Source organism: Anser cygnoides, chromosome 6 (genome assembly GCF_040182565.1).
Source record: "Anser cygnoides isolate HZ-2024a breed goose chromosome 6, Taihu_goose_T2T_genome, whole genome shotgun sequence".
Classification (NCBI taxonomy): Eukaryota; Metazoa; Chordata; class Aves; order Anseriformes; family Anatidae; genus Anser; species Anser cygnoides.
The window spans coordinates 33,859,234-33,881,756 of record NC_089878.1 but is presented as its reverse complement, the minus strand read 5'-3'; the positions used below and the strand labels follow the sequence as shown (position 1 = coordinate 33,881,756).

At 41.7% G+C, this 22,523-nt stretch overlaps 1 protein-coding gene across 3 annotated transcripts in view; it reads left to right on the top strand.

Moving 5' to 3' along the window:
- The window catches only part of DPP10 (dipeptidyl peptidase like 10), a 492,868-nt gene that overhangs the window by 208,848 nt on the left and 261,497 nt on the right, over window positions 1–22,523 (top strand). Inside the window, exon 1 of one of the 3 annotated variants that reach the window (XM_048079609.2) lies at window positions 17,168–17,555. The exons of the other annotated variants lie outside the window; for them this stretch is intronic. Coding sequence (XP_047935566.1) covers window positions 17,487–17,555 — 69 coding nt within the window. The 5' untranslated portion in view covers window positions 17,168–17,486. Of the gene's footprint in view, window positions 1–17,167; window positions 17,556–22,523 lie in introns of those variants that run through there. 3 annotated transcript variants of the gene reach the window in all.

Genomic DNA, 22,523 nt, shown 5'->3' with positions numbered 1-22,523 from the left:
TTGAAAACCAAAGAAAAGAGTGTTAGCTTGAGGGCTTGTGTTTTATTGTATGAGAAAGGCAAAAAGAAGAGAACTGGGAAAAAAAAAAAAACAATACCAGGTGCAAACAAGGATTTGGTTTCTAATGCATATTTGCATGGTTTCGGGGATGTGACGTTTGCTTTGATGCCACAAATAGTTTTGAAAAACCATTTTTCACTAGTTTAAATTTGGAGCTAGAAGTTTCACCCTCAGTGAGTGTGGCACAGTGAGCGTTGCTCTAACCGTTTTCCTTGAAAAGTAAAATTTGTGAGATGTTCATTTTTATTGTGCCACTTTGGTTGAACCATCCTGCGCTGAATTGAGGAATCTTAATCAGCTCATTGAAATGATTATGTTTGAAAATAGAATAAATATTTTATATTGTTAATGGCTGCTTGAAAATTACTGTAATAGAGTGGTTTAGGCTTCTTACTGGATCTTTGTTTTCACCATACAACATCAGAACTGTATCTGATGTTAATATAGTGTGAAAGTAGTTATATTTGTGGTGCTGTGTTCATGGGGATGCTCTGTTTAACCTTCTATTAAATGATGTCTGTCTTCTTTCTTTTAACATCAGGTTGATATAAATGGGTGTGATTTGTTTATGGCTTACCTAATCTGGAGATAAATACTAAACAATATTTAATGAAGCACAACTAAAAACATTACACACCCAATTAGCCATTTCCTGTAACTTTAATAAAAACATGTTAAATTATACTGAGGAAGAATTGCAGTGTGTTTATGACCAATTTATATGATGATGATTGGGGGAAAATTCCTGCTTTCCTTTTCTCTTGCATAAATGGAGCCTACAAGCAGAGTAGTCAGTGTGATGAGTCTTGGAGGGGCTTACCCAGAGTAGAGGAGAAAGCAAAGGTCTGTGGAATTGCCATGTTGTGCTCAGGTACAAAAATGTACAGTGCTTAGCTCAGGCTCTTCCATTGTCTAAATTATTTGCAGATCTGCACTGTTTAATGTTTGGGCTTTTCCTTCTTGATTTCGGCATTTTGGTATGATGAGCTGGGATTTCTTCCAAGGGGAATGAAGTTTGCTATCTGTGATCAGTCTTACTTACAAAAGTATCATTTCATTGAAAAGACGATATAGTACAGATGCTACAAATATTTTTTTGGCTGTATCTGAAGAACTGCTGTGTTTTGTGATTATTTTTCTCCCTTAGTCTTAAAAAAAAAAAAAGCCAAAATTATTCCTGATATCAGTAGTTCTATTAAAGGTGTCTTTTTTTTTAATGTATTGCTATAAAACCTTAGAATATCTGTTTAGCCATATGAAACAGTATTTTCCTTCATAAAAGGAAAATCAACTTACACGTGTAAATTGTGGACATCATATATATATATATAGCGTGATATGCTGTATCTTCAGGGCTTAGAGCAAGAAAACCAAATGGAACTTTTTATTTCTTCTCCCATGATTTGAGTACCCAGTAACTATTTAAAGAGTCACTATCTTTAAATGAAGAATTCTTCTGTTTTGGCCATAGACAAACTCTGGTAGTTCTTTTGGAGGGCAGAGGTAGCTTTAGGCTGATTTCCTGCAGTAGCTTCACTCATCCAGAAGTCCACTGTTGTCAGTATTTTGAAATGAAATAATGGCTCATCAGATGCATTGTTTTATCTCCAGTTCTAGCTTTCAATTTCTGTTTTCTATTTTTTCCCCTGGTCAATTGAAACTTGGCGTGAAAATGTAAAACTATTAACTATTTATTTATTTATTTGGAAGCAGAAAGGAAGGTTAAAAACCACACCATTTTGGGACATAACGCATAACACATTTATGTCCATAATGATGTCCATAGAGTGCTGTTGACATTACATTTAAGGAAAAAAATATTGCACATCGTATATATCCCTAAGGGCATTTCTTCATGCAGTAATACTAGAAGCTTGCGGTTGTTTGTCAGGTTTATTTAAATGTTGTGGTACATAGTGTTCATTTCATCTTATTGTCAAATGAACTTTTGTTAATTTTTCTCTAGGAAGTTAGAATTGCTTTCAGATTAAGTATTTTAGTGCTGTCATTCTTTTTTAGGATTTAATGGTGTTTTAATGTCCTTTTTTATGAGTGACTCATATTGACTCATTGTTTCTACACAAGCTACCTCAGCAGATGCTTTGCAAATTTTCAGGTCTCTACATATTTATGCATTCAATCCGGTTGTACCCTGTCTTGTCAGGATCAATCCCTCTGCTATGATGATTTTGGGGACTTACTATATGGAATTATTGGTCAAGTTAGCTGGTAAAGACAAAAAAAAAAAAAGTATGAACACTCAGAAAATGAGAAGTGTGCTAAGAAAAATAAAGCATGAGCAAGGGCAGGACAGGTTCTTATTTGCTCAGTATTTAGGGCTGAGAGCGATGGGTCATAATCACGTTGTGCTAACTCAACCATGCAATCAGGGAGCAACCAGATACTACACCACATGGCACAGGTTTGAGCACGTAAGGACGCACACATGCTTTTTGGCAGTTCTGAGGAGCAGCTTCCCTTGTGCTTCAGTATCCTGTGTGCACGTGGCTGCTGTGCCAGATACCAGCGTCTGTCCTGGAGAAAAAGCACTGAGCTGCGTTGGCTGTCAGCACTGCGGTAGCTAACATGGCTGGGGAGCAGATGTTATAGGTGAGACCTGACATTTTTAAAATAGTTAAGCAGTCAAACACAGCAATGCCAGCTTACTCCAGCTCCCCCATTTTTATGAGGATAGCATGTCAGCGTGGAGGCTGCTCCTTGCAGCAACCACACCTATGCTGCAAAGCCCCAGGCTGAAGTCAGAGGTTAGTGGATTTCCAGAAGGCTCTTGAGCAAAGAAAAAATGTATAAAGGAAGTAAGGAAGCGTAAAAGATTGGGGTGTGTGTGTGTGGAGATGTGGACTGGATTATTAATGCAAGTGATAAAAAAGCATATTAACTGAATTAATTCAAAAATTGAAGTTACTGCAGTGTGTGTGTATATATATATGTATGTACGAATATTAAAATCTTTCCTACTGGTATTAACAAGTACCATATCTTTCTTCAGTGGAGGGGTTTCTCTAATAACATGGCAAGTGTTGAAGTGTTGAACTGTTAGAGAGAACTTGCTCATATGTCTGACCTTCAGAACAGTGTCTGCATCTGCTGCTGGTTCGGGAACGCTTTCAGTTTTTGTTAAAGTCCAATTCAATTGTGTACTGTTTTGTGGAACATGGGTTGGTACACAGGAGTGAAGGCACATGTTACCTTGTTTTCTGATTTCTCTTTAGAAAATGTCTAACATCTGTAGCTATTAGCTGTTTAGATCACTCAGTGTATATACACAAAATTGGTCTTTAATGACTCACCATTTTTTGTTTGTTTAAAGACTTGATTTTGATTTATTTATTTATTTCTGTACACTTAGTTCCACCTGGTTTAAGGGATCAGTTCCTGGGCTATGACAGGTTCATTGCTATGACAAGATGTTACTAGTGTTCACTTTCAATTAATGGAAGGCTTTCTTTGTAGATAGTGGACATTATTTTCAATATTACAGTTGCAGCTTGGAATGGATTTTTCCTGTTAAACAATAAGTAGGGAAATCAAATTAGAATACTCCCAGGGCAGAAAGGGTGTCTCATTTACAGAAAGGGGGATGGGGGTAGGAAGAAGGTTGTAGTTCACCATTTTTAGGATTGTCCTTTTGTACCAATTCTGAAAGCTCCTGTATAGGTAGGAGTCCAGAAGCATCTGAGATGCTACCTTAGCTCTAGCACCAGCTAAAAACTCAGTGTAGTGCCATGCTGGAGGACTGAACTGTCAGCTTGGTTTCAGTAGCAAAAGCTTTCCTCAGAAAAGCCATAAGTCAGGGGCAGAGCAAGAGACTGATAGCAGGGTAATGTAAATCTCTATTTACTATTCTTTGTTTTCCCTTTTTTATGTATCTACCGCTATAAGACTCAAAGACTGGTAAGAGTAAAACTGTCTAGCATTTGAGTTTTTCTGACTTTTCAAGGGAACTCAATGACTCTGAGGTTTGGCACGCTGCTTTTCCATTATATACAAATCCATAGCATAGATCTTCCATAGACAACCTGTCTGAGTTTACCTAGACTATGTCGTTGCTGCTATGTGGCCATACGCTGGAGTTCCTGTGAATCAGCAGGTAAAAAATATTTTTTTTACAACAACGTTGATAGGTTTCATCCTCCTTATGCTGATTTTTTTGTTGTCTTTTGGCTTGGATATTGCGTAGAAAATAATTGTTCTTTTTTGTGCACTCTATAGTATGCCCTATATTCAAGCTATTAGCTGCATTCTACGTTAGAAATTAGTGTTTTTCTTGTGGTAGATCCTGGTTTCTCCAAGGCAAGCATACTTTCATAAAGCTTGAACTGTGTTAATCAGTCCTTTATATAGAAATGTAAAATGATTGACCTTTTCGACTTGCTCCCCAAAGAATGGCTTACTTCTCTTTTGTTCTCCTTTTTCAATTTGGAAATGACATTCTCTACCAGCGAACAATAATTTTCAAGGATAGAAAAAAGCTATAAGTTAATAGAGCAGTTTAGAAGGAGTAATAACTATACATTGTCGGCTTGATTATCCACCGGTTTTCACCTTTTGTAATTCGCACAGTGTGATAATGTAAGAGTACATCTTGCTTGGTTTGCACAGATGTAGATGATTGCTAGAAACACACAAGAACAGCAAAGCAGGCTCGATATTTGGCATTTGTAATACTACAGAATAAATACACTGGGCATATAGCTTGAAGAGGAGTCTAGCTTGTTTTCTTTTTCCTCCAGAAGTGAGAAATGACTATTTTAACAAAAGTGTGCTACCTTCTGCCATCACAGAGGCAAACCCAAAAGACAATTTGTCACATTAGAACAGGACAAAGCTCGAATGGTTGCTTATGAACTGTGCAGCCTTTTTCTCATTTGATTATTGCTCTAGCTGATAAGCTCTTAAAAAAGGTTTGAAATGTTGGTGGTCTTTCAGTCATTCTGGATTTTTCTCCTCTTGTTGTGAAGGATGGACATTGTTATGTGAAGATTAAGACGACAAAACAGTTTCACGTTTTCTTCCCCACGAGCTCCAACAGGGAGTGCTTTCTAGATTGCCAGGTAGGCTGGTTGTAAAACCTACACTGCCCTCAACTGTTCTGCAAAAACATTATGACTTAACGACACTTCAAACATTCAAGCAAAGTGTTTCTGTTATCACTTATAACTAATCTGGCTTTGAAGTGGCTGTCAGCTCAATCCTGTCCTACAGCAAGTCCTCTTTTATAACTCTAAGTAAGCAATTAATGATTTTCCTCATGATGGCAAATCCCTGCATTTTACACCACCTATTCTGTCCTTAGGTATAAAAATCAAAGATGTGACCCAAAGAGATGGCTGGTAGGAGGTACTCATGCAGTAGTAGTTGTATATGTGTGACGGTATGTTAAGGCTGTGAAATGATCTCAGCATCCCGGAGATGCCAGTGCTGCCAGAGGGCACGAAGCCAGTTCTGTCCTCCATACTTAGTGGCCGCTGAGCTATACTTGAAGGCTGAGCCTGAAGTCTTATCTTTCACTTCAAACAATCCAGATATTGCACGTTTGACATGTACTTCATGGCAAATGGTTTCAGATTAAGTGCTATAAATTAACACTTCAGTCATATACATTGAGATGCTGAATTGCTAAACCAAACCTGTGGGGAGCTGGAGGCCTCTTCAGTCTGAAGTTTCAGTCCATTAACGTTTGTAGCCTTACAGTTTCTGATGGAAATAGAGAACCTGGTTCTGCACTTGGAGGCTAAGATCAACACTGATGCAGCAAAACACCTGCTGCTGGTGGATTTGGAGGCTCCCTTCAGGTGCTAGTGTCTGAACCATGTCTGGAAGCCTTTCTGCTTCCAGAGCTGTGAACAAGGCTGGAGCTGTCCCAGTTATTCTAAAGAGATGCAGGAGTCTGGAAAAGGCTTTAACTTTGGTGAACATTGTCCAGAGCAGACACTAGGAACATTTATTCCTCAATGTCCGAGTAGTCACAATTTTCTTTCTCATATTAAGTAGTAAACATGAGCATTGACTGCTGCTACTAGATAAGGCAGCATAAGCCCTAATGAAACTGTTTCATTAACCACCTCCAAAATGTGCATTCAAGCTGTTATTTTTTAGTGAAGCAGTGAAGGGCTATTTTTTGTTTCCTTCAGCTAGAGCCCTGATTTTTTTTATTTATTTTTAATTAAAGGGCAAGAAGCAACAAACAAGGACAAATTGTTGGTGGGAGTAAAGGCATGTTTTTGGGTGTGTTATCAAACACTTTTGATCTCAAACTGTCCTTAATGCATTAAAAAAAATGTTGAATTATGACATGACCCCAGTGGTTAAGTGCCATTTCAGAGTGTTTAATACATGAACGTACACAATTTCTATCACTTAAACCTATCTTGGCATCACTGTGATGGCCTACTGTACTTTTTCAAATTACTTTGTCGTCTTTGTGGCTTTGCAATTCTTCTTCTTGATGACATGTCACTGATAATGCCACTTTTAACAGTGACTGTATGAACGCTAAAAATTACTAATAATTTTCTGATGCTGTGTTTTTAGATAAAGAGTTTCCTGACCTCTTATTTCCTATCTTTTTTTTTCCATGATAGCATAATGCTGATAGATTTTTCTAAGAAATAATGTTTAAATCTTTGTGTTTAAATACGATTTTCTGTAATGGAAGACTGTGCTTCAAGATTAGGAAGATACTAAGACATGTCATTCTTTAAACAAAGTCAAGTTGAAAGGTACAATGTGGAATACCCTTGTAAAGATTTCATTCTGCAACAAGTAATTAAGCACAGTTTAAGCATACCATATAATATGCAATAAAAAAATAAAGACCATGCACCCTGACAGATAATATACTAAATTGCAATCCTGCAGTTTTTTTTGCCTGCTGCCTTATAAGAAAACACAGATATTGACTTTTGTTGAAGGTCTCTTGATCAGATGGCTATATATTGACTGAACCAAGGTGACTGTCAATGTTGGAACCCAAGAGTCAAAATAAGTATATGTTTACTAGGTGTAAAAGAGAGAGCCAGGAAAAAAAAAGATGAAAAGCATATCGATTATCATAGATGTTTCCTCCAAAGTCATTGTAAGTTCAGTCATGGTAGTTCTAAAGTGCCATCTATATATATGTATATTTAAGTTTAAAGCCCTCAAATATTCAGAAAGTCCTCACTTTCCTTCTGCTTTAAAATCATATTTGAATGTGCTGGGTCAAGCTGATTTGACCAAGCACATGGCTTGATCTGAGATTTACATGCACGTACTGCAGTGCTGTGGCCTGCAGTCACCTGTGTGTAAGGAGAAAATCAGGGGACTTTTTGCAGTGGATTCAGAAAATACCTCTGTGACAACAGGGTTATGCAGAAGGCTATCATTTTCATCAGTTTACTCAGAGAAAAAAAATGTGAACACGCTAAATGAAGATTAGCAGTATTCTTTTGCATTCTTCTTTCCTTTTCTAGGTCTCTTTCTTACATTAGACAATTACATTCCCATACAGCAATAATTTAGACCCATGTCACCGTTGTAATGACTTTGGAAAGCTATAAAGATGGTTTGCAGAGTTTTAAAGTATGTGCTTAAAGTATATTGCTGTTGAACAAAGCACTTAAGCATGTGCTTAATTTCAGGTATGTGGTAAAGTGTCTTTGGATTTATTTATACTGCAGTCTGCGGATGGATGAAAAGTTAATTTGCGGCCGTATTCACCCATTGTGCAGATCCAAGCGTGGGAGGGAAGGGAAGGGGATGCCAGGGATCAGGGAAACTGAGGGAACTAAGGAACTCCTTAAAATCTGGTCCATTCCTGAAGTGCCTGTAAACCACCCCTGACAGTACTGCTCATCCAAGATCTGGTCGGTGGCAAGGGAAATTCCTTATTGTTGGAGACGTGCTCCTGAACCATGCCTGTGGTTCTTGGACTGAAGAGCTTGCATTTCCATAGAGTAGACTTTACAAATCCAATTTCTTTAACTACTCTTCAGATCTCAAGTTTCTGTAACTGCTTGCCTTATTGCTTCCTTGTTTTGTTTTTTTTTTAATGCAGTGACCAAAATGAGCCACAGACCCATAAGACCGGTACTGAAAAGAGCGAATACATTTTTTGCAAGCATGTATATGAGCCCTGCACTTCATTCATCCCAGAACTGAAATGTGCTTTTTTTTGGGAACAGCATCCCACTGCTGAGTCATATTTATCTCGTAGCTCACTGCAGCATGGAGCATGGAACAACCTTGCTGTGCTGCCTTTGGACTGCAGTTCTGCCTCTTGTAGCTTTTGTGCACCTGATTGCAGCTCTGTATGGGTAGCACGCGTTTTGATTGAATTTCACATTGTTGGTTTTGGATCGTTTCTCCAGTTCATTAAGTCTGTTTTGAATTCTAATCCTGTTCTTGACGTTATTTCTAATGCACCTTTCTATACATTCCTAAGTCTGAATGTACCTGCAAATGTCTGTAAAAATACTCTTTAATAACTGAAATAATGATGGATTTGCACGCATCTCTGAAAGGCCCTGATTGAAAATACTTCCCCTTTTGGCAATTAAATGTTAAGAAGTAACACTTTGTGTAGTTTGTAAACCTTCTGTGCAATAACAATTTTATCTAAATCTTGTTTTCTTATGAGAAGATCACATGATAAAGTTTCTGAACTCTTGAAGTGCTTTCTCATGATTGTTCACAGATGATTAAAGAAATAAACTATAATAACTGGATATTAACTAGTCTAGGTAAATCAGTGCTGGCTGTTCTTTTTATTACCTCTTCTTCTGTAAGCTTAAGTTGTTTAGATTTACTTTTTTTCTGAGAACTAAAGTCTCAGCTGCCTGTGTATACTTTGCCTCTTCTTCCTTGTTAAAGGCAAGCACTGTTCTTGCCATTCCTGCAGAATTATTCTGTCCCTCTCAAGTTCTCAGAGAGCTCTCTCAAATGGTTCAGAGATGGCTTGATGCTTCAAATATTTTTGAGTTGGATTGATTTGTTGATTTGAATGTACTTGTTTTGATTATTAATTTACAGGGTTTATTTATTTACTTTCATATTCTGGCCTTCACAGTAGTTAGGGCATAGTTAACCAAGTATCTGGTATCATTTTTTTTTGTATGACAAGTATTAGAAATATCAGCCTTATTTCTTCTGTCTTCTTTTGAAGTGTGCCTGTGCTCAAGTCTTTTATCTTTTTTTAACCTTTTTCTTATTTTTTTTCCTATTCATCTCATCTGAATAACTTTCCAACTTTAGATTTGTAACCAGTTTTTCATATTAACACATTTCCCTAGTGGTTTCTTCTTTCTTTTAGAAACATAAAATATGGTCCCCAATGAATGCAGAAAGTTGGCACATCATTTTTGTACGCCTATATTGCTCTTCCATCAGACCCGTATAATAAAAATCCTCCTTGACACCTGATCCTTCTTAGGGTTTTTCTGCATCTTACTCGCTTAAATGCAGGAACACGAGTCTTGGGATATTTGTGAAGACTCAGGTTTGCTCTTGATTTTCAAGGCTGAATAGGTAAAGAACGACTCCAATAGTATAGTACTTCTATTCATAGTCCCTTTTATCTTTACTCAGAGTCATTCAGGAAGACAGTAACTCCTTCTGACTTGAACTGCAGACTTCAGGACCAGGATATGTGTTACTGATGCAGAAGCAAGGCCAGCTTTTTGTCTGTTCCTTCTCTCGAACAGTTTATTACACTTCTGTAACAAAATCCAAATGTTGCAATGCATCCCCTTAATTCCATAGTGCTGTTTAAGTTCTGTGTGCAAAAACGTCAGCTTCTTGCAGCTGTTTTTCCTTTTCCTGACATTTACATGTCACTACCTTAGATTCTTAATTATTTTTTCTAGAATTTAATTTCAATTTCCCAACCAAATAGTCTGCCTGAAAGTTTCATACTTTCATAATATCAACTTTTTTGCTCATCTGTGTGATTTTTTTAACCTTTTTTTTTTTTACTGTACGCTCAGTTTAGCTTATGGGAGTGATGTGAAGGATAGCTTGTCTCCTCAGTAGCATTTTTTTTCCCAAACCCACTGGATTCTGCAGGGTTAGAAGCATCAGCAATTCTTTATCTGCCTCTCCCGCCCGATAGCCTGTCAAAATCCTCAAGAGGGTTTCTGAATGTAGCTCCCAGATGAGTAATGATGCTAAGGCTGGATTTTAGGTGGTTATTTAGAATCAAAGTACTGTTGTGCCAATACTTAGTCCTCTGTAAGCCTCCTGAGAGGACAGTATCAACACGATTGGGAAGTCTGAGGTTTGTGTCCAGTTCTCAAGGTTAAAAATAGTCCCAGAGTTTCTGTAACACTTCTTAATGCATCCTCCTAATTCTCCAATGCTATTAACTTTCCCCGTCTGCATTTTTCTTACAAAGTTTGCTTCTAATTAGAGATTCTTGATAATTACATTGAAAGAGAAAGAGCTCTCTTTTGCCTCAAATCACACTCTATGACTTCTGTAAGCACCCTTAAGTATCTCTGCTACCTTCTTTACTGAGCAAAAGTGCTAAAATGACTGCCAAGCTGAAAATGCTGTGAAGATATTAGAGAATATTTTCCAAAGGAAATGTCTGGTCACTGAGATCAGAACTCAGACTGAAGTGGGAGTTCAGCCACTTGAAGTCCAAATGGCAGTGTTTTACGGCGGTTACTTTTTTGTTCTTCAAATACTTTGTTGTGTAAGCAGAGAAATCATATGAAATTATGCTTGGATAAACCCTCTGGTATGTGTAGCTTATCCAAGCCCTCCACCAGTGTTTGACTTCTCAATCATCCTCTTGAATTTACCTGCTTAGTGTCCCCCAAATGTGGTCTGTTTCCTTGTCAGGAGATGCTGGAGTGCTTCCTTCTGAGCCAGTTCTCCAGTATGAGGCTGGATTCATTGCACTGCTGTGTTTTAATAACATTCTTATAAATTCTTAATATTTAATATTAGGATTATACGTATTATTACTGTACTAAACATTGTTAAGAGGATACTTATTATACTTAATATTGTGATTGCCAATGTGACATCCTGCTGTATTCTTTTAAAGAACTAGGATTTTAAAAGCAAGGTTCTTCCTAAATCCCATGCATTTACATGCTGTTTACTTAATATCTTCCTTGTGGTCTTGACTGGAGAAGACTTTCTTCATTTACTGAAGATTTTTGCTTGTATTACACAGTTGCTCTGCTTTGCCTTGGGCTGTAGCTGTGCTTCCCTGATGGATGAATAACTTTCTGCATGGATAATTTGTATATCAGTTTGTAAAACATTTTCAGATCCTTAAACATTTTCAGATCCTTTTGGGGGAAAAAAGAGGTATTATACAAATCTTCAATAATATATGTGTGTTATTACGCCAATGTTTGATACCTTCCATTATATAATGTGTGTTATGGATGAATAGGTTCTTATCATATAGTTATGTGACAGCTCCATTTCTTATTGTAATACCATTATGGAAAAAAGTTTAGTGCTATAACTGTGTACAAAATCTTTTATCCTTCCCTTCGATGTAGGAATAAGTGAATAAGTCTTCCAGGATTATAAAGCCTACACTATTCAATGCCTCCTAATCAGAATTAAAGGTACTGAATAGAGAACTTGCTTCAGTGATTTGCACTTCTTTCTGCAAATGTTTTAAGACATCATAGAATTATGGAGGCCAGGCACAGTTACTGCATTTAGAAACAAACTGTATTAGATGCTTTTTTACAAATTTCAGCATAAAATGCACATAATGTCTCTGTTTTAAAGGAAAATACAGTTCTCAATAGAAAATTGGTTTGTAATCATTGTTAGCATCATAATGCTTGTTGATTCATTTGTTGAGAGAATTAGAGCTGGTTGGAAAATATTTCACAGCACAATTATCATGCAGGAATGAAATCTGATGAAAAAGTCTGTGGGATTATGCAGATTTTTACAATGTTTTAGAAAGGGGGAAGAAGGTAAAGGGCACAGGTATTAGAGTATTTTCTTTGATTTTCTGGCTTCAATTAATTTTGACTTCTGTTACTATCAGCGTATACTGTTATATGTATTATATACTGTTATTATCAGCATATACTTACTACATTGATTTTTCACTTCATAGTTAGGTTTTGCAAATTTTCTCCTTGCAACATTGGTAAGGAGAAATGTTTTCTAAATATAATCAAACAAGCTGACCAGAATTGCGGCAAGCCAAAACCTTCTCTGAGTGTATTAGATCGCTCCGGGTCTCATTAAGGACGTGCTGTGTAACCATGCCTGGCTTCTGGCTGCTGCCCCCAGTGAGGTCGGGGTGGAAGGTCCTGCAGGACCCTCTGCAGGTCCAGGTACCTCCAAACATTTATAATGGCACATGGTGACCATCGCAGCCACCCACGTTTCAGGCGGTGGTATTGGATGTACATGTTTGTATGTCCCCATTTCTCTTGGAAACTGCTGTGGTTTATGATTCTGTACATCATTAGGTAAACAGAGGGGGTGAAATCATGGCTTCTGTGCTCTTCTGCTACGAACCATTTCTTCAAATGCTCCTGAATGCTGACTGTGCATTTTACCGCTTAGTGAGAGGTATTTTTGGAAATATGGCCCTGTTCAGTATAGTTTAGCTGAAATATTTGCACGTGTGTTTTAATAGGTCCTGTAAGCACCTTGCTGGAATATATTTGCATTTAGTTGTATTAATTCAGTGTTTGCATCAATTGCTTTTTCTAAAAGAAGGCAAGAAGAGAAAAACACAAGTACAATTTATTCACAAAGAAAATAGCCTTTCACTGAAACAGACTCTAGAATATAATGTGTTCCTGAATGCGGAAGGTGACCGGAATTTTTCTCTCTAACAGAATTTCTTAAGTGGCAAATTTCAGATATTCTGTCATTTAAAACCAAAGCCCTCTGTACAAACCCACATCCTGTCTGTTTGTCAGGTTTATGTACTTCTGAGTGGTTTCCTTCTGGACAAGTATTTTTAGTTTTGGAAGCCCACAGATCCACTTACAGCACCGGCAAAGAGCAATCAGCCTAACTATTCCTGGGTTTGATTACATTAGTTTGATTTTTAAATTCACCTTTATAACTTCAAGGATTTTTTTAGCCCGGTTGCTACAGATTTAAAAGGAATCAGAAATCCATAATCAGAGTGTATTCATAAGATCTGATTTTAAAAAGCCACAGAGAAACTCTCAAGCCTTGACCTTACAGATTTCAGGAACTCCTCAGCGCTGGGATGCGTGGAGGGTGTGGGTAGGGTGACTGCAGTCTTGTCTTAGGCAGCACGATGCTGAGATGAAAAAGAGATGAAAAAACACCTGAAGTTCCTGGCTGGCGCGGGTTGAGACTCTTTTGATCTCAGTCAATTGACTTTATGGCAAAAAAGCAGAAGCTGTTTGTAGGAATGGGTCAATTGGATGTAGAAGATTTAATGGGCTTTTTATTTTTATGGCAATGCTTATAATTAGCGGTCAAGTAGTATTTACATCTTCACTGAGCTGTACAGATCTCAATTACTCAGTGCAGAGTGCCATCGAAAATAAGCAGAAAACAAAACTACCAGTTCCACTTGTCCTGGTTTTGTCCTTGGAAAATGCTCTGTAAGAAGACTTGTAAAATATAAACCCCTTCCCTGAGGAAGTGACGAGACCATCATTGTGCCAGGTGCTCTGCAGGTAAATCTCTTGAGACAGGACTTCATTTAGCAGCAGATTTTGTGTCCTTACATCAGCACCTCCCAACTCACCTCCTGGGGCACTAGAGCAGTGAGTGCGTGGCACCCATGGGCGCTCTCAGTGACTGCTCTGCCCTGAGCTGGTCACCGGCCAGGAGCACAGCCAGCTACATGGGCTACCGGGTTTCCCTCGTTTGGTTCTTCCTTTGCTTTGCACACATGTCCTGCCCTTTTACACCCCTATCAGGCTCCTGGCTCACCTGCTGGCTGTCCAAAATCAGCACTGTGCGTGAGCCTGCTCTGCCGATGAAACGTCTGCGGTATTGAGTCAGCACACGACGTGTGCTGTGACAAGCGAGGAATGCTCCGATGGATTCCATGTTCAGTTTGTGTGGAATGTAAAATAGTCGTGTTACGTCTTGGTTTGTGCACCCAGATCTTGTGTATGATGAGGAAGATGGAGAAAATGACAAGTAGGTTGTAGGATAGCAGGTCAGTTGGTAACTTATATGAATTAATGCAATGACTCTGTAAAGAACTTAATGAGAGCACAATTCCATTTCATTCTGCAGCTATTTCACCCAAGCCTTTGGAAGCTATGTAAATGCTTTCCCTGCTGATACAATGAGGTGTTTTGGTACAAACGATACAAGAAACTGCCATAAATACTGTACACCTTAATGGCTTTTACCCATATGGCATTAGCTTTAGTACCAGGCTCCTGTTTCAAAGATGTGTCCCATTACTGGCTATAAAACAACTGTTCTTTTAAACAATCCAGTCAAATGACTTTGAACAGTAATTAAAAGGGGGAAGAAGGAAAAAAAGACCCAAATAAAATTTTGTGTGGGCAGTACTGAAAAGTACTGAATTAATTTGTTATCCCCAAACCAGCAATACTACTAACCAAAGAACCAGCATTCAAAACTAATGATAAAAGGGATGATTGTTACTAATGAGATTGAGATTATTAATTAATTATTAGAGGTTAATAATTAGGTATTGATTTTAGGAAGCTTTGGATCACTTGGTGTGTATAGAGCCACTCCCCAAACTCCTAGCCCCCAAATACTTGTTTCAAATAATTCAGATTGATTCCTGAATACCCAACAAGCAGCATGCATGACCTTTAATGAAACCCATGCTGCACATCTCATTCCATTATAGTGATAAAACCGCGAATATCGTGAATAACCAAACTTCAGCTAAACTGACTGCTAATGTCTTTTTCCTTCTTGATTAATAGTGGAGCTCCAACACAATGGATCTCATCAAAACCAAGCTGAAAGCAATCTCTGTTTGAAACATGCCCATTCAAACCCTAAATCATTAGAATTCTTTGGCTCTGATAGGGGCTCGGTAATTAGTCGAGTTACAATAGACCTGTGCCATAAACAGCATGAATCAGAACATGTCTGTTCCTAAGGCTTATTATTTGTATTACTGTAGCACCTAGAGGCCACAGGCAAAATCTAAGTCTGCCTGTTATGTATTACCCAGAAAAAAAGAAGATCCTGAGTCCTGCAGCACACAGACAGCGGAAATGAAAGATTGGCAGCGAAGGTTGCTCTAGAGAAGTAAAGCAGAGCAGGGGGAATCGGTGTACAAAAGATGCTGTCTCGGTTGCCCTTTTTGCTTTTTCTTTACATAGCACAATTCTTATACAAAAAGAAACAGCAACAGAGGGCAAGAATGTAAAGGACAGGGCTGACAGCAGCAGTGGTAGAGAAGTTTGTTGAATAAGGAGCTGTGAGAGAGAAAATAGGGATGTGAAATGGAGTGGTAAGGCAGGGGATAGTGTTGAGAGAAGTGCAGGAATGGTTGATTCCTGGGCTGAGACAGAAAACCTGCGCAGACACCTGGGGTCAGCGATATGTGTCCTTGCCACGACCTCCTGAAGGTGGGTCTCATGCAGTGTGCTGTGGGTGGGTTTCAGCATCATACAGGAAAGGAAGAGATCGTCACTAAATTTAGACAATTCTCCTACCTTAGGTGGCACCATCTGTACTCCTAGTGCTCTGGGGAGATGTTTTTATCCTGTACCTTTTAAGCATTCAACCGTTATTTCTGTATCTGCCATCAATTTGCTCTCCTTTACGCTAACTGATCCCAACAATTTTCACTTTTCTTCAGGGCGTGTGTTTGCCAGCCCTCTGGTTACCTTTGCCACACGTCTGTGTCACAGTGCCTCTGCTGACTCTGGCCCTGTATTTGCTGTCCAGTGCCCTGCCAGCACTGACAAGGGCAGGATTTCTCCCCGTGTCACAGGGCACTGTAATGTTCATGACAGCAGGACACTGCCTTACGTTCAGGTCTGAGATCCTCCATAACCTCCCCCCCCAGCTGCAGAAGGTGGTGTGGTGGAGACGATCCGAGATACTCTTTTTAGCTTTATGCAGATGATGTTTCTCTACCTCAAGAAACTGTCCTGGAAGGCAGTGCTGGAAGCCCTTCTAAATCAAGATAGATGACATTTACTGCTCTCCTAGCCACAGGCCTGTTACCCTATTAAGGAAAGAAATTAAATTTGTTTGACATGGTCTGCGCTTGACAAATTAATGGTGGCTATTAGTCAGCATCTAGTTTTCGGCTAGGTGCTTGCAAAGTTCATCTGATTATTTTCTCTAGAACTTTTATTGGAACTTGAAACGAAATTGCATCTGTTCTTGGTGGAGGAGTCAATGCAGCGCTGGGTGATGCGGCAATAACGCTCAGTGCTCTGTGTTGTGGGGCTGACGGGGCTGTAATTCCTCACTCCTGTGTTCCCATCGTAGGCTGAAATCTTGGTCTTTGTCACCGCTATTAATTGTGCTTGCCGTTCCGTTGGAACTGACCTTTCTTCTCAGTTTGATGGAAAAGAGTGAGACCCACCGTTTCCCATGGTATGTGCTCCAGGCTTCCCTTCCAGCTGGCCCTTGGAGGGACCCAGGCTCCCTGGGGCTGCTCCTGCCCCCTCTACACTGCTACCCCAGCACACCACCTTCTACCTGGCAACAATTCTGTTTTTCTGGACTCTACTGCGTGCCGGAGCCTGAACTGAAATAACAACCCGTTCAGCCCAAACCTGACTCTCTCCTTCCTTTCCAAGGCTCATGTACTGGTGGCCACCATCCCTTGGGCTACCACCTGCCTTCATATTTCCCATGCTTTCCTTCTCCCTGCTTAGAAACAACTCTCCCCCGTTATCAGCCCTTCCAAAAACCCCCCTTGTCACCGGCTGCGGGCTCAGGGGACGAGCGCGCAGCCCCCGGGACCGCGGTGTGCGGGCACCGTGCGGGGCCTCCCGGGGCACCGGGGCCGGGGGCTGCGGGGTCGGGGGCGGTGCGGCGGGGCCGGGGGCGGTGCGGCCCCACCGCCCCCGTGCCGTGCTGCCGGAATGGTCTCTCCCAGGCCGGCGGGCACCGCTGTGACACCTGCTGGCTGCTCGGCGACGGGACGAGGCGGGCCGGCCCCCGGCGGGCGGAGCGGTGCGGGAGGAGCGGGGCGCTCCGCGGCCGGCGCCCGGCGGTGATGCTCGGGCAGCCCCCGGTGCGGGGCACGGCGGGGCCGGGCGCCCCCTGAGCAGCGGAGGCGCTGCGGTAGAGGCAGCCCCGCGCCCCCCTTCTTATTTCTCCTCCTTCCTCCTCCTCCTCCTCCTCCATCCGCCGCCGCGCCACTTCCAGGGGAGGCTGGTGACATGCGGCTGGCGCCCGGGGAGGGCTGCCCGGGGCCGTAGCGGCAGCGAGAGGCGGCGAGAGCAGCCCAGGCGAGCCGAGCCGAGCCCCCTGCGATGACAGCCATGAAGGAGCAGCCGGCGCACCCCGGCAGGGGGAACCCGCCGCCGCCGCAGCCCGACCAGGTGGGACCCGAGGCGCCGAGGGAACGGGGAGGGGGCGGCCGCTGTCCCGGCGAAGTTGCGCCGAGATGGGCGCAAGTGATGGGGTGGCACCGGGCGACCCTCGGGGCGGAGGGGCCGGAGCCCCGCCGAGCATCCCTGGGGGGCTGGGGACGGGAGGCAGCTTTGCGGGGACCCCAGCGAGGGGCAGAACCGTCGGGGGCTGCCGGGGAGCCCCGGGGTCCCGCAGGAGCCTGTGCTCCGCTTTATCGGGGTGGGGGGAGCCGTGAGCGGCGGGGTCCTGCCCCGCGGAGCCGGGATGCTGCTGGGGGGCGCCCGGTGCCGGCGGCGGAGCCACCGCGGGGCCGGCTCCGCACCGTAGCCCGGCGGAGGGGGAGCGGCCCCGCTCGGCTCAGGGAGGGATTCCCGGGGGGGGTTTGCCCGCACCCCGGCGGCAGCCGAGCCTCTGGAAGCGGGCACCGGGACCGCCGGGCATCCCCGCTCCTCTCGGCACCGGGGCGCTGCGGAACGAGCGCGGCTCGGGCAGCATCCGCGCGGGGAGGGCGGCTGGCGGGGGCAGAGCTGAGCTGGGCGCTCGGCACCGCCAAAGCCAAGTTTATCAGCACCGGAGCCCTGCGGCTGCTGCTCCGGGGCGACGGAGCCGAGAGGGGCCGGGGGCAGCGGCCGGGCGCTGCCGATGCTGCAGGGGCGGCCCCGCGGGAGGCCCGGGCTGCGGAGCCATCCCCTGCCCGCAAACACCTGATACGGGCTGGCTCGGACCCTATTTCTGACACCAGGGGTGGTGGTTTGGTTTTCCACCCCTTTTTTCAGTGGTTTGAACTCTGAACGCGGGTTTGCGGAGCGTAGCTAACTGCATCTCCCATTTTCAGTCTGTGTTGCGTGCCTTTACACAGCTTAATTTTCTGCCGGTACGCTGATAACGGGTGAAAAACATCACCAGTACGAGCTGCTGCGTACGGCTGCGGTTCAGAAAGCCCGTCTAGCCCGGCATCCAGTCCTGCAGGGGCTGCTCGTTAAGGTTGTGGGTAGTCCTTCCCATACCAAGGCACTCAGCGTCTGGCTATATTTAAAGACGGGTGCTCTTTACTGGAAAGTATATGTCTTCTGACACATCTCCATGTAATATTGATAAAATAATGCATTTGAGTTTGAGGAGCCTTCTGGTATCTTGAATAAATTAATTGCATAAGTCGTGTTATCTGGAAAAGAAAGATGGGCAATGCATCAGTACTTAAATTTCATGCAAATACTAGAATTTATGGAAAAGTCGAGATCACTTTGGGTAGCGGAGATTCACAGAGCTCATAAATTTCACAAGTATTGTTTTGCTTTAGAGGGATACTGCTTCTAGACACAATAAAAAGTACTTGAACTTAACCAATTTTTATTTCTTCATTTTCGGTTCAGACGTGCTGAATTGCCAGAATGGGTTTGTGTTGTTGGCGGGTGGAAATCTTTTCAGAGCAGTCCTAATATTATATACTAAAATGTCTGGTTTGACTGCTCTTTTAGGTCATAATGAGGAACAGCAGTAAGTTCGCCATTTAAAACACTCCAAGCATTAAGAATTTGTCCTAAATATAGGAACGTTATTACCCAAACGCTCTGGAGTTCTCAGCCTCTCCCAGTGGTGGATGGGGACACTGCTGGGCTGTGTGCTGCACCTGACTGTGTGAAGTGGGGGTGCCAAGTTTTGTGTTTGTATCAGCTTTCTCCAGACCAAGTTTGGTTTTCCTGGTAAAAGTCGATATTAAATCAGCTTTGATTGCCTGGTGCCATAGATGCCAGGGCTGTCATTTTGTGCAGTAGATAATGACATCACTTACCAAACGTTGCTTTCAGCGGATGACAAATCTTCCTATGGGTTTAAGTGCTAGCAGTAGGGACGTGGGCCTAAATCCTGCCATGAGCTCCGTGTTGAACGAGGCACAAACACAACATCGTGCTCCTGCACCATCACAGCAGCCAAGATCCAGGCAGTCGTAGATGGGCTCTCTCCAGGGCTTTGACGTGGGTGGTATGACACCAGGCTTATGTTGGAAAATGTTCTTAGTACAGCAGGTTAAGGCCGTGACCTTAGCAGGGGGATATTATGGGTTAGAAGCTCTTTGTTGGCTTTTTGTGGTTGCTGTTATAGACTGTGAGCTGGCTGCAGCTGTGGTGGGCATGGACAGAAGAACAAATGGGCTCATACATCCTCCCAATTTTCCATAGCCCATAGCTAGTCCCTCTGGCAGGCGTAGCCTTCTTAGGGCCTTCAGGAAATCCATCTCCCTCAGGGTACTCTTGCTTGACATTTCATTTGGCTTGATGAGCTTGTATAAACTTGTAGTGTCAATAGAGGTGATGACTGCAGTTCACTCACTTATTTCTAACGATAAGCCACATCTGCATGGAGAGGGCTTCTTGAGACAGCAGGAGCAGCAAAGCTTTTCTGGTATAGACGTGGTTGGACCTGCGGACAGTCTAAGAAGAAGTAAGGAATTGCACCAGGATTTTCTAAGAGTAAATCTCCATTCTGATTTCAAAGTCCGGTATACAAACACTCCTGAGAGCAGTCCTACTGAAGCTGATGCATTTGTGGTAAATTTATAGGCTTGGGACCTGAGCTGCAATTTCAAATTATAGTAGGCTAATGCTGGGACTCTCCACTTAAATAAAAGCTTGGATCGACTAATTGAAGCATCCATAGCTATCAACTTATAAATAAATTGGATACAACTTCATATCCGACACTTCCCTTGATGGTATTTTTAAAGTACCTCTCCCCTGGGTGAAGGCATCTAATAACAACTTCCATTAACAGCACTATCGATGTTTCAGCAATTGGTTTGATAAATTAGCCAGATTTATTCTCAACTCTTTGCTAAATGATGACTCATATTTATTGCTAAAATTACAGTTTTATATTCTGATGATATAACTGTAGAAGAGCAATAGCTGTAAATTACTTGTGTTTCTCCTCATTTCTGGAAAGCTCTATCAAAGGGCTCAGACTTGTGTGGCTTGGGCTTGTGTTAGAAGTAAATTTGGCTCCTCTGTACAAGAGGGAGTACAAAAAAGGGTGTTTTTCATCTCATAGCTTTTAGGAACTGTCCCAGGGTCTTAGACGATGATGTTTAGTGATTGTTTTTAGAAAGTACAACCATTCAGTAGTCAGTGGACACAACATACTTGAGAAATATAATGTACCTGTATGACTTGCTGGTTGATGAATGTTGCTGTCTTTGCAGATGAAAAACTAAAATAATTCCTCTAGGTATAACCTTTGTGAGGCTTCAGTCTGTTTACAAAAAAACAGATGATCTACACCACCTGGTGCTGCTTGCTGTTCTTTGTGTGTATAGAAGGCAGACCTTTGAAATTTATAACCATCCTCTCCTGAGCCTCTCTTACTCAGCTTAAGGACTTTTAAAAATTGATTTTAAAATACAAAAAAAAAGAAAGATTGTTTCTTTACTGTATGTCACTTAGAAACTACTGCATTCTTGTGCTTCAAAACAGGTGAGCAGAAATGAAACGAGACTGCATTGTGTTGCATTAAATAGGGGAACTATTTGATAAGCATATGAATTACATGTTCAGTATACATACAGGCACATAGCTTTATGACTGTCCTGATTAAGAAGTTGAATTTTCTCTGTCTCAGGACCACTTTCTGTAGTCACCAGGCAAAGGACATATTCTGAAAGTATATCTGAACATAAGAGAACAATCTGTGTTTCATTTCTCAGTGACTAAGGCTAAAATGGTTTATATTTTTAGGTCTTCCTTCATTGCATTTCCCCAAATTAGACTCTGGTCTTGCAGCGGGAAAAATGCTGATGGATTTTTTTTTTTTTTTTTTTTTTTTACCAAGGTGAAGGGCTCTTCCCTGCCCCACTGAGGTAATTTTGAGCTCAGTGGGTCAGGAAAAAGCTTAAAGTCTTAATCGTATACTTACAACAGTTCCAGTAATGTGAAAGATTATTTAGGTAGTCAGATCCATGGCCTCTGCTCTTGATTGAGTTCAGAGTTAGCTTCAAGCTGGGATAAGAAATTCTGTTCTAGTACATAACCCAAAGTGACTTCACATTTTTCTTTCTTACCCACCTAGCAGATTTTTGTACTTGTTATATTGTGGTAATATATCAAATGTGCTGGTGTGCAGGGTTCAACATAATGTCAAAAGCATCAGGTAAAAAAAGCCAATAAAAGTGGAGAAATAAGGTTATATTATTATGCCCATAATATTTCATAAAGAGCTAACATCTGAATCTTAGCTTTAACATTTACATTCTATTTCTTACTCTATATATATGCCATGCTATTCCTGTGCTGGATCCAGAAAGAAATATTACAGACTTCTAGTATCTGTTGAATATATGACCGGCAGCACAAGAAGCTTATGTAGAAAGTATTAGTAGTTGGTTTGGAATATCATTCAGGATTCAGGATCTAGGGGAAGGCAAGGAGCATGCACCTTTTAAGTACTACACATGGTCTAGATGCACTTTCTCTTTCCCATGTGGTTGTTTGTAATTCAGTCACGTACCTGATTGTGGGGATCAGCACAAAAATCCTGAAGCTCATCTTCAATCTTCATTACATTTCTAGTCTTCTAACGTGATCTCTGTGGAGAAGGGGCAAGTAGGATCTCAATTTTGGTGAAGTGCTTCTCATGTTAATTGAGAAACATCATTTCATGTGATATTTTGTAACTAGTCTATTTGCATGTAGGATCTTATGTGGCTCAAGCAAGCAGCATTTTTTTTTATTATTTTTTATTTTTTTAGGTGGCTGTATAGCACATAAATGTGTTTCTCTATACCTCTCAGTTTCAGAAGTAGAGAGTTTCTCTTAAGAAACTCTCTTTCCTAATGCAGAATGCTTTTCAAAGAATTTCCAATGCTTGATCTATTCAGGGCACCTGCAAGGAGCACTGCTGTGAAGAGGTCTCTTGGTGGACATAAACCAAGGTAATGGTGCCCG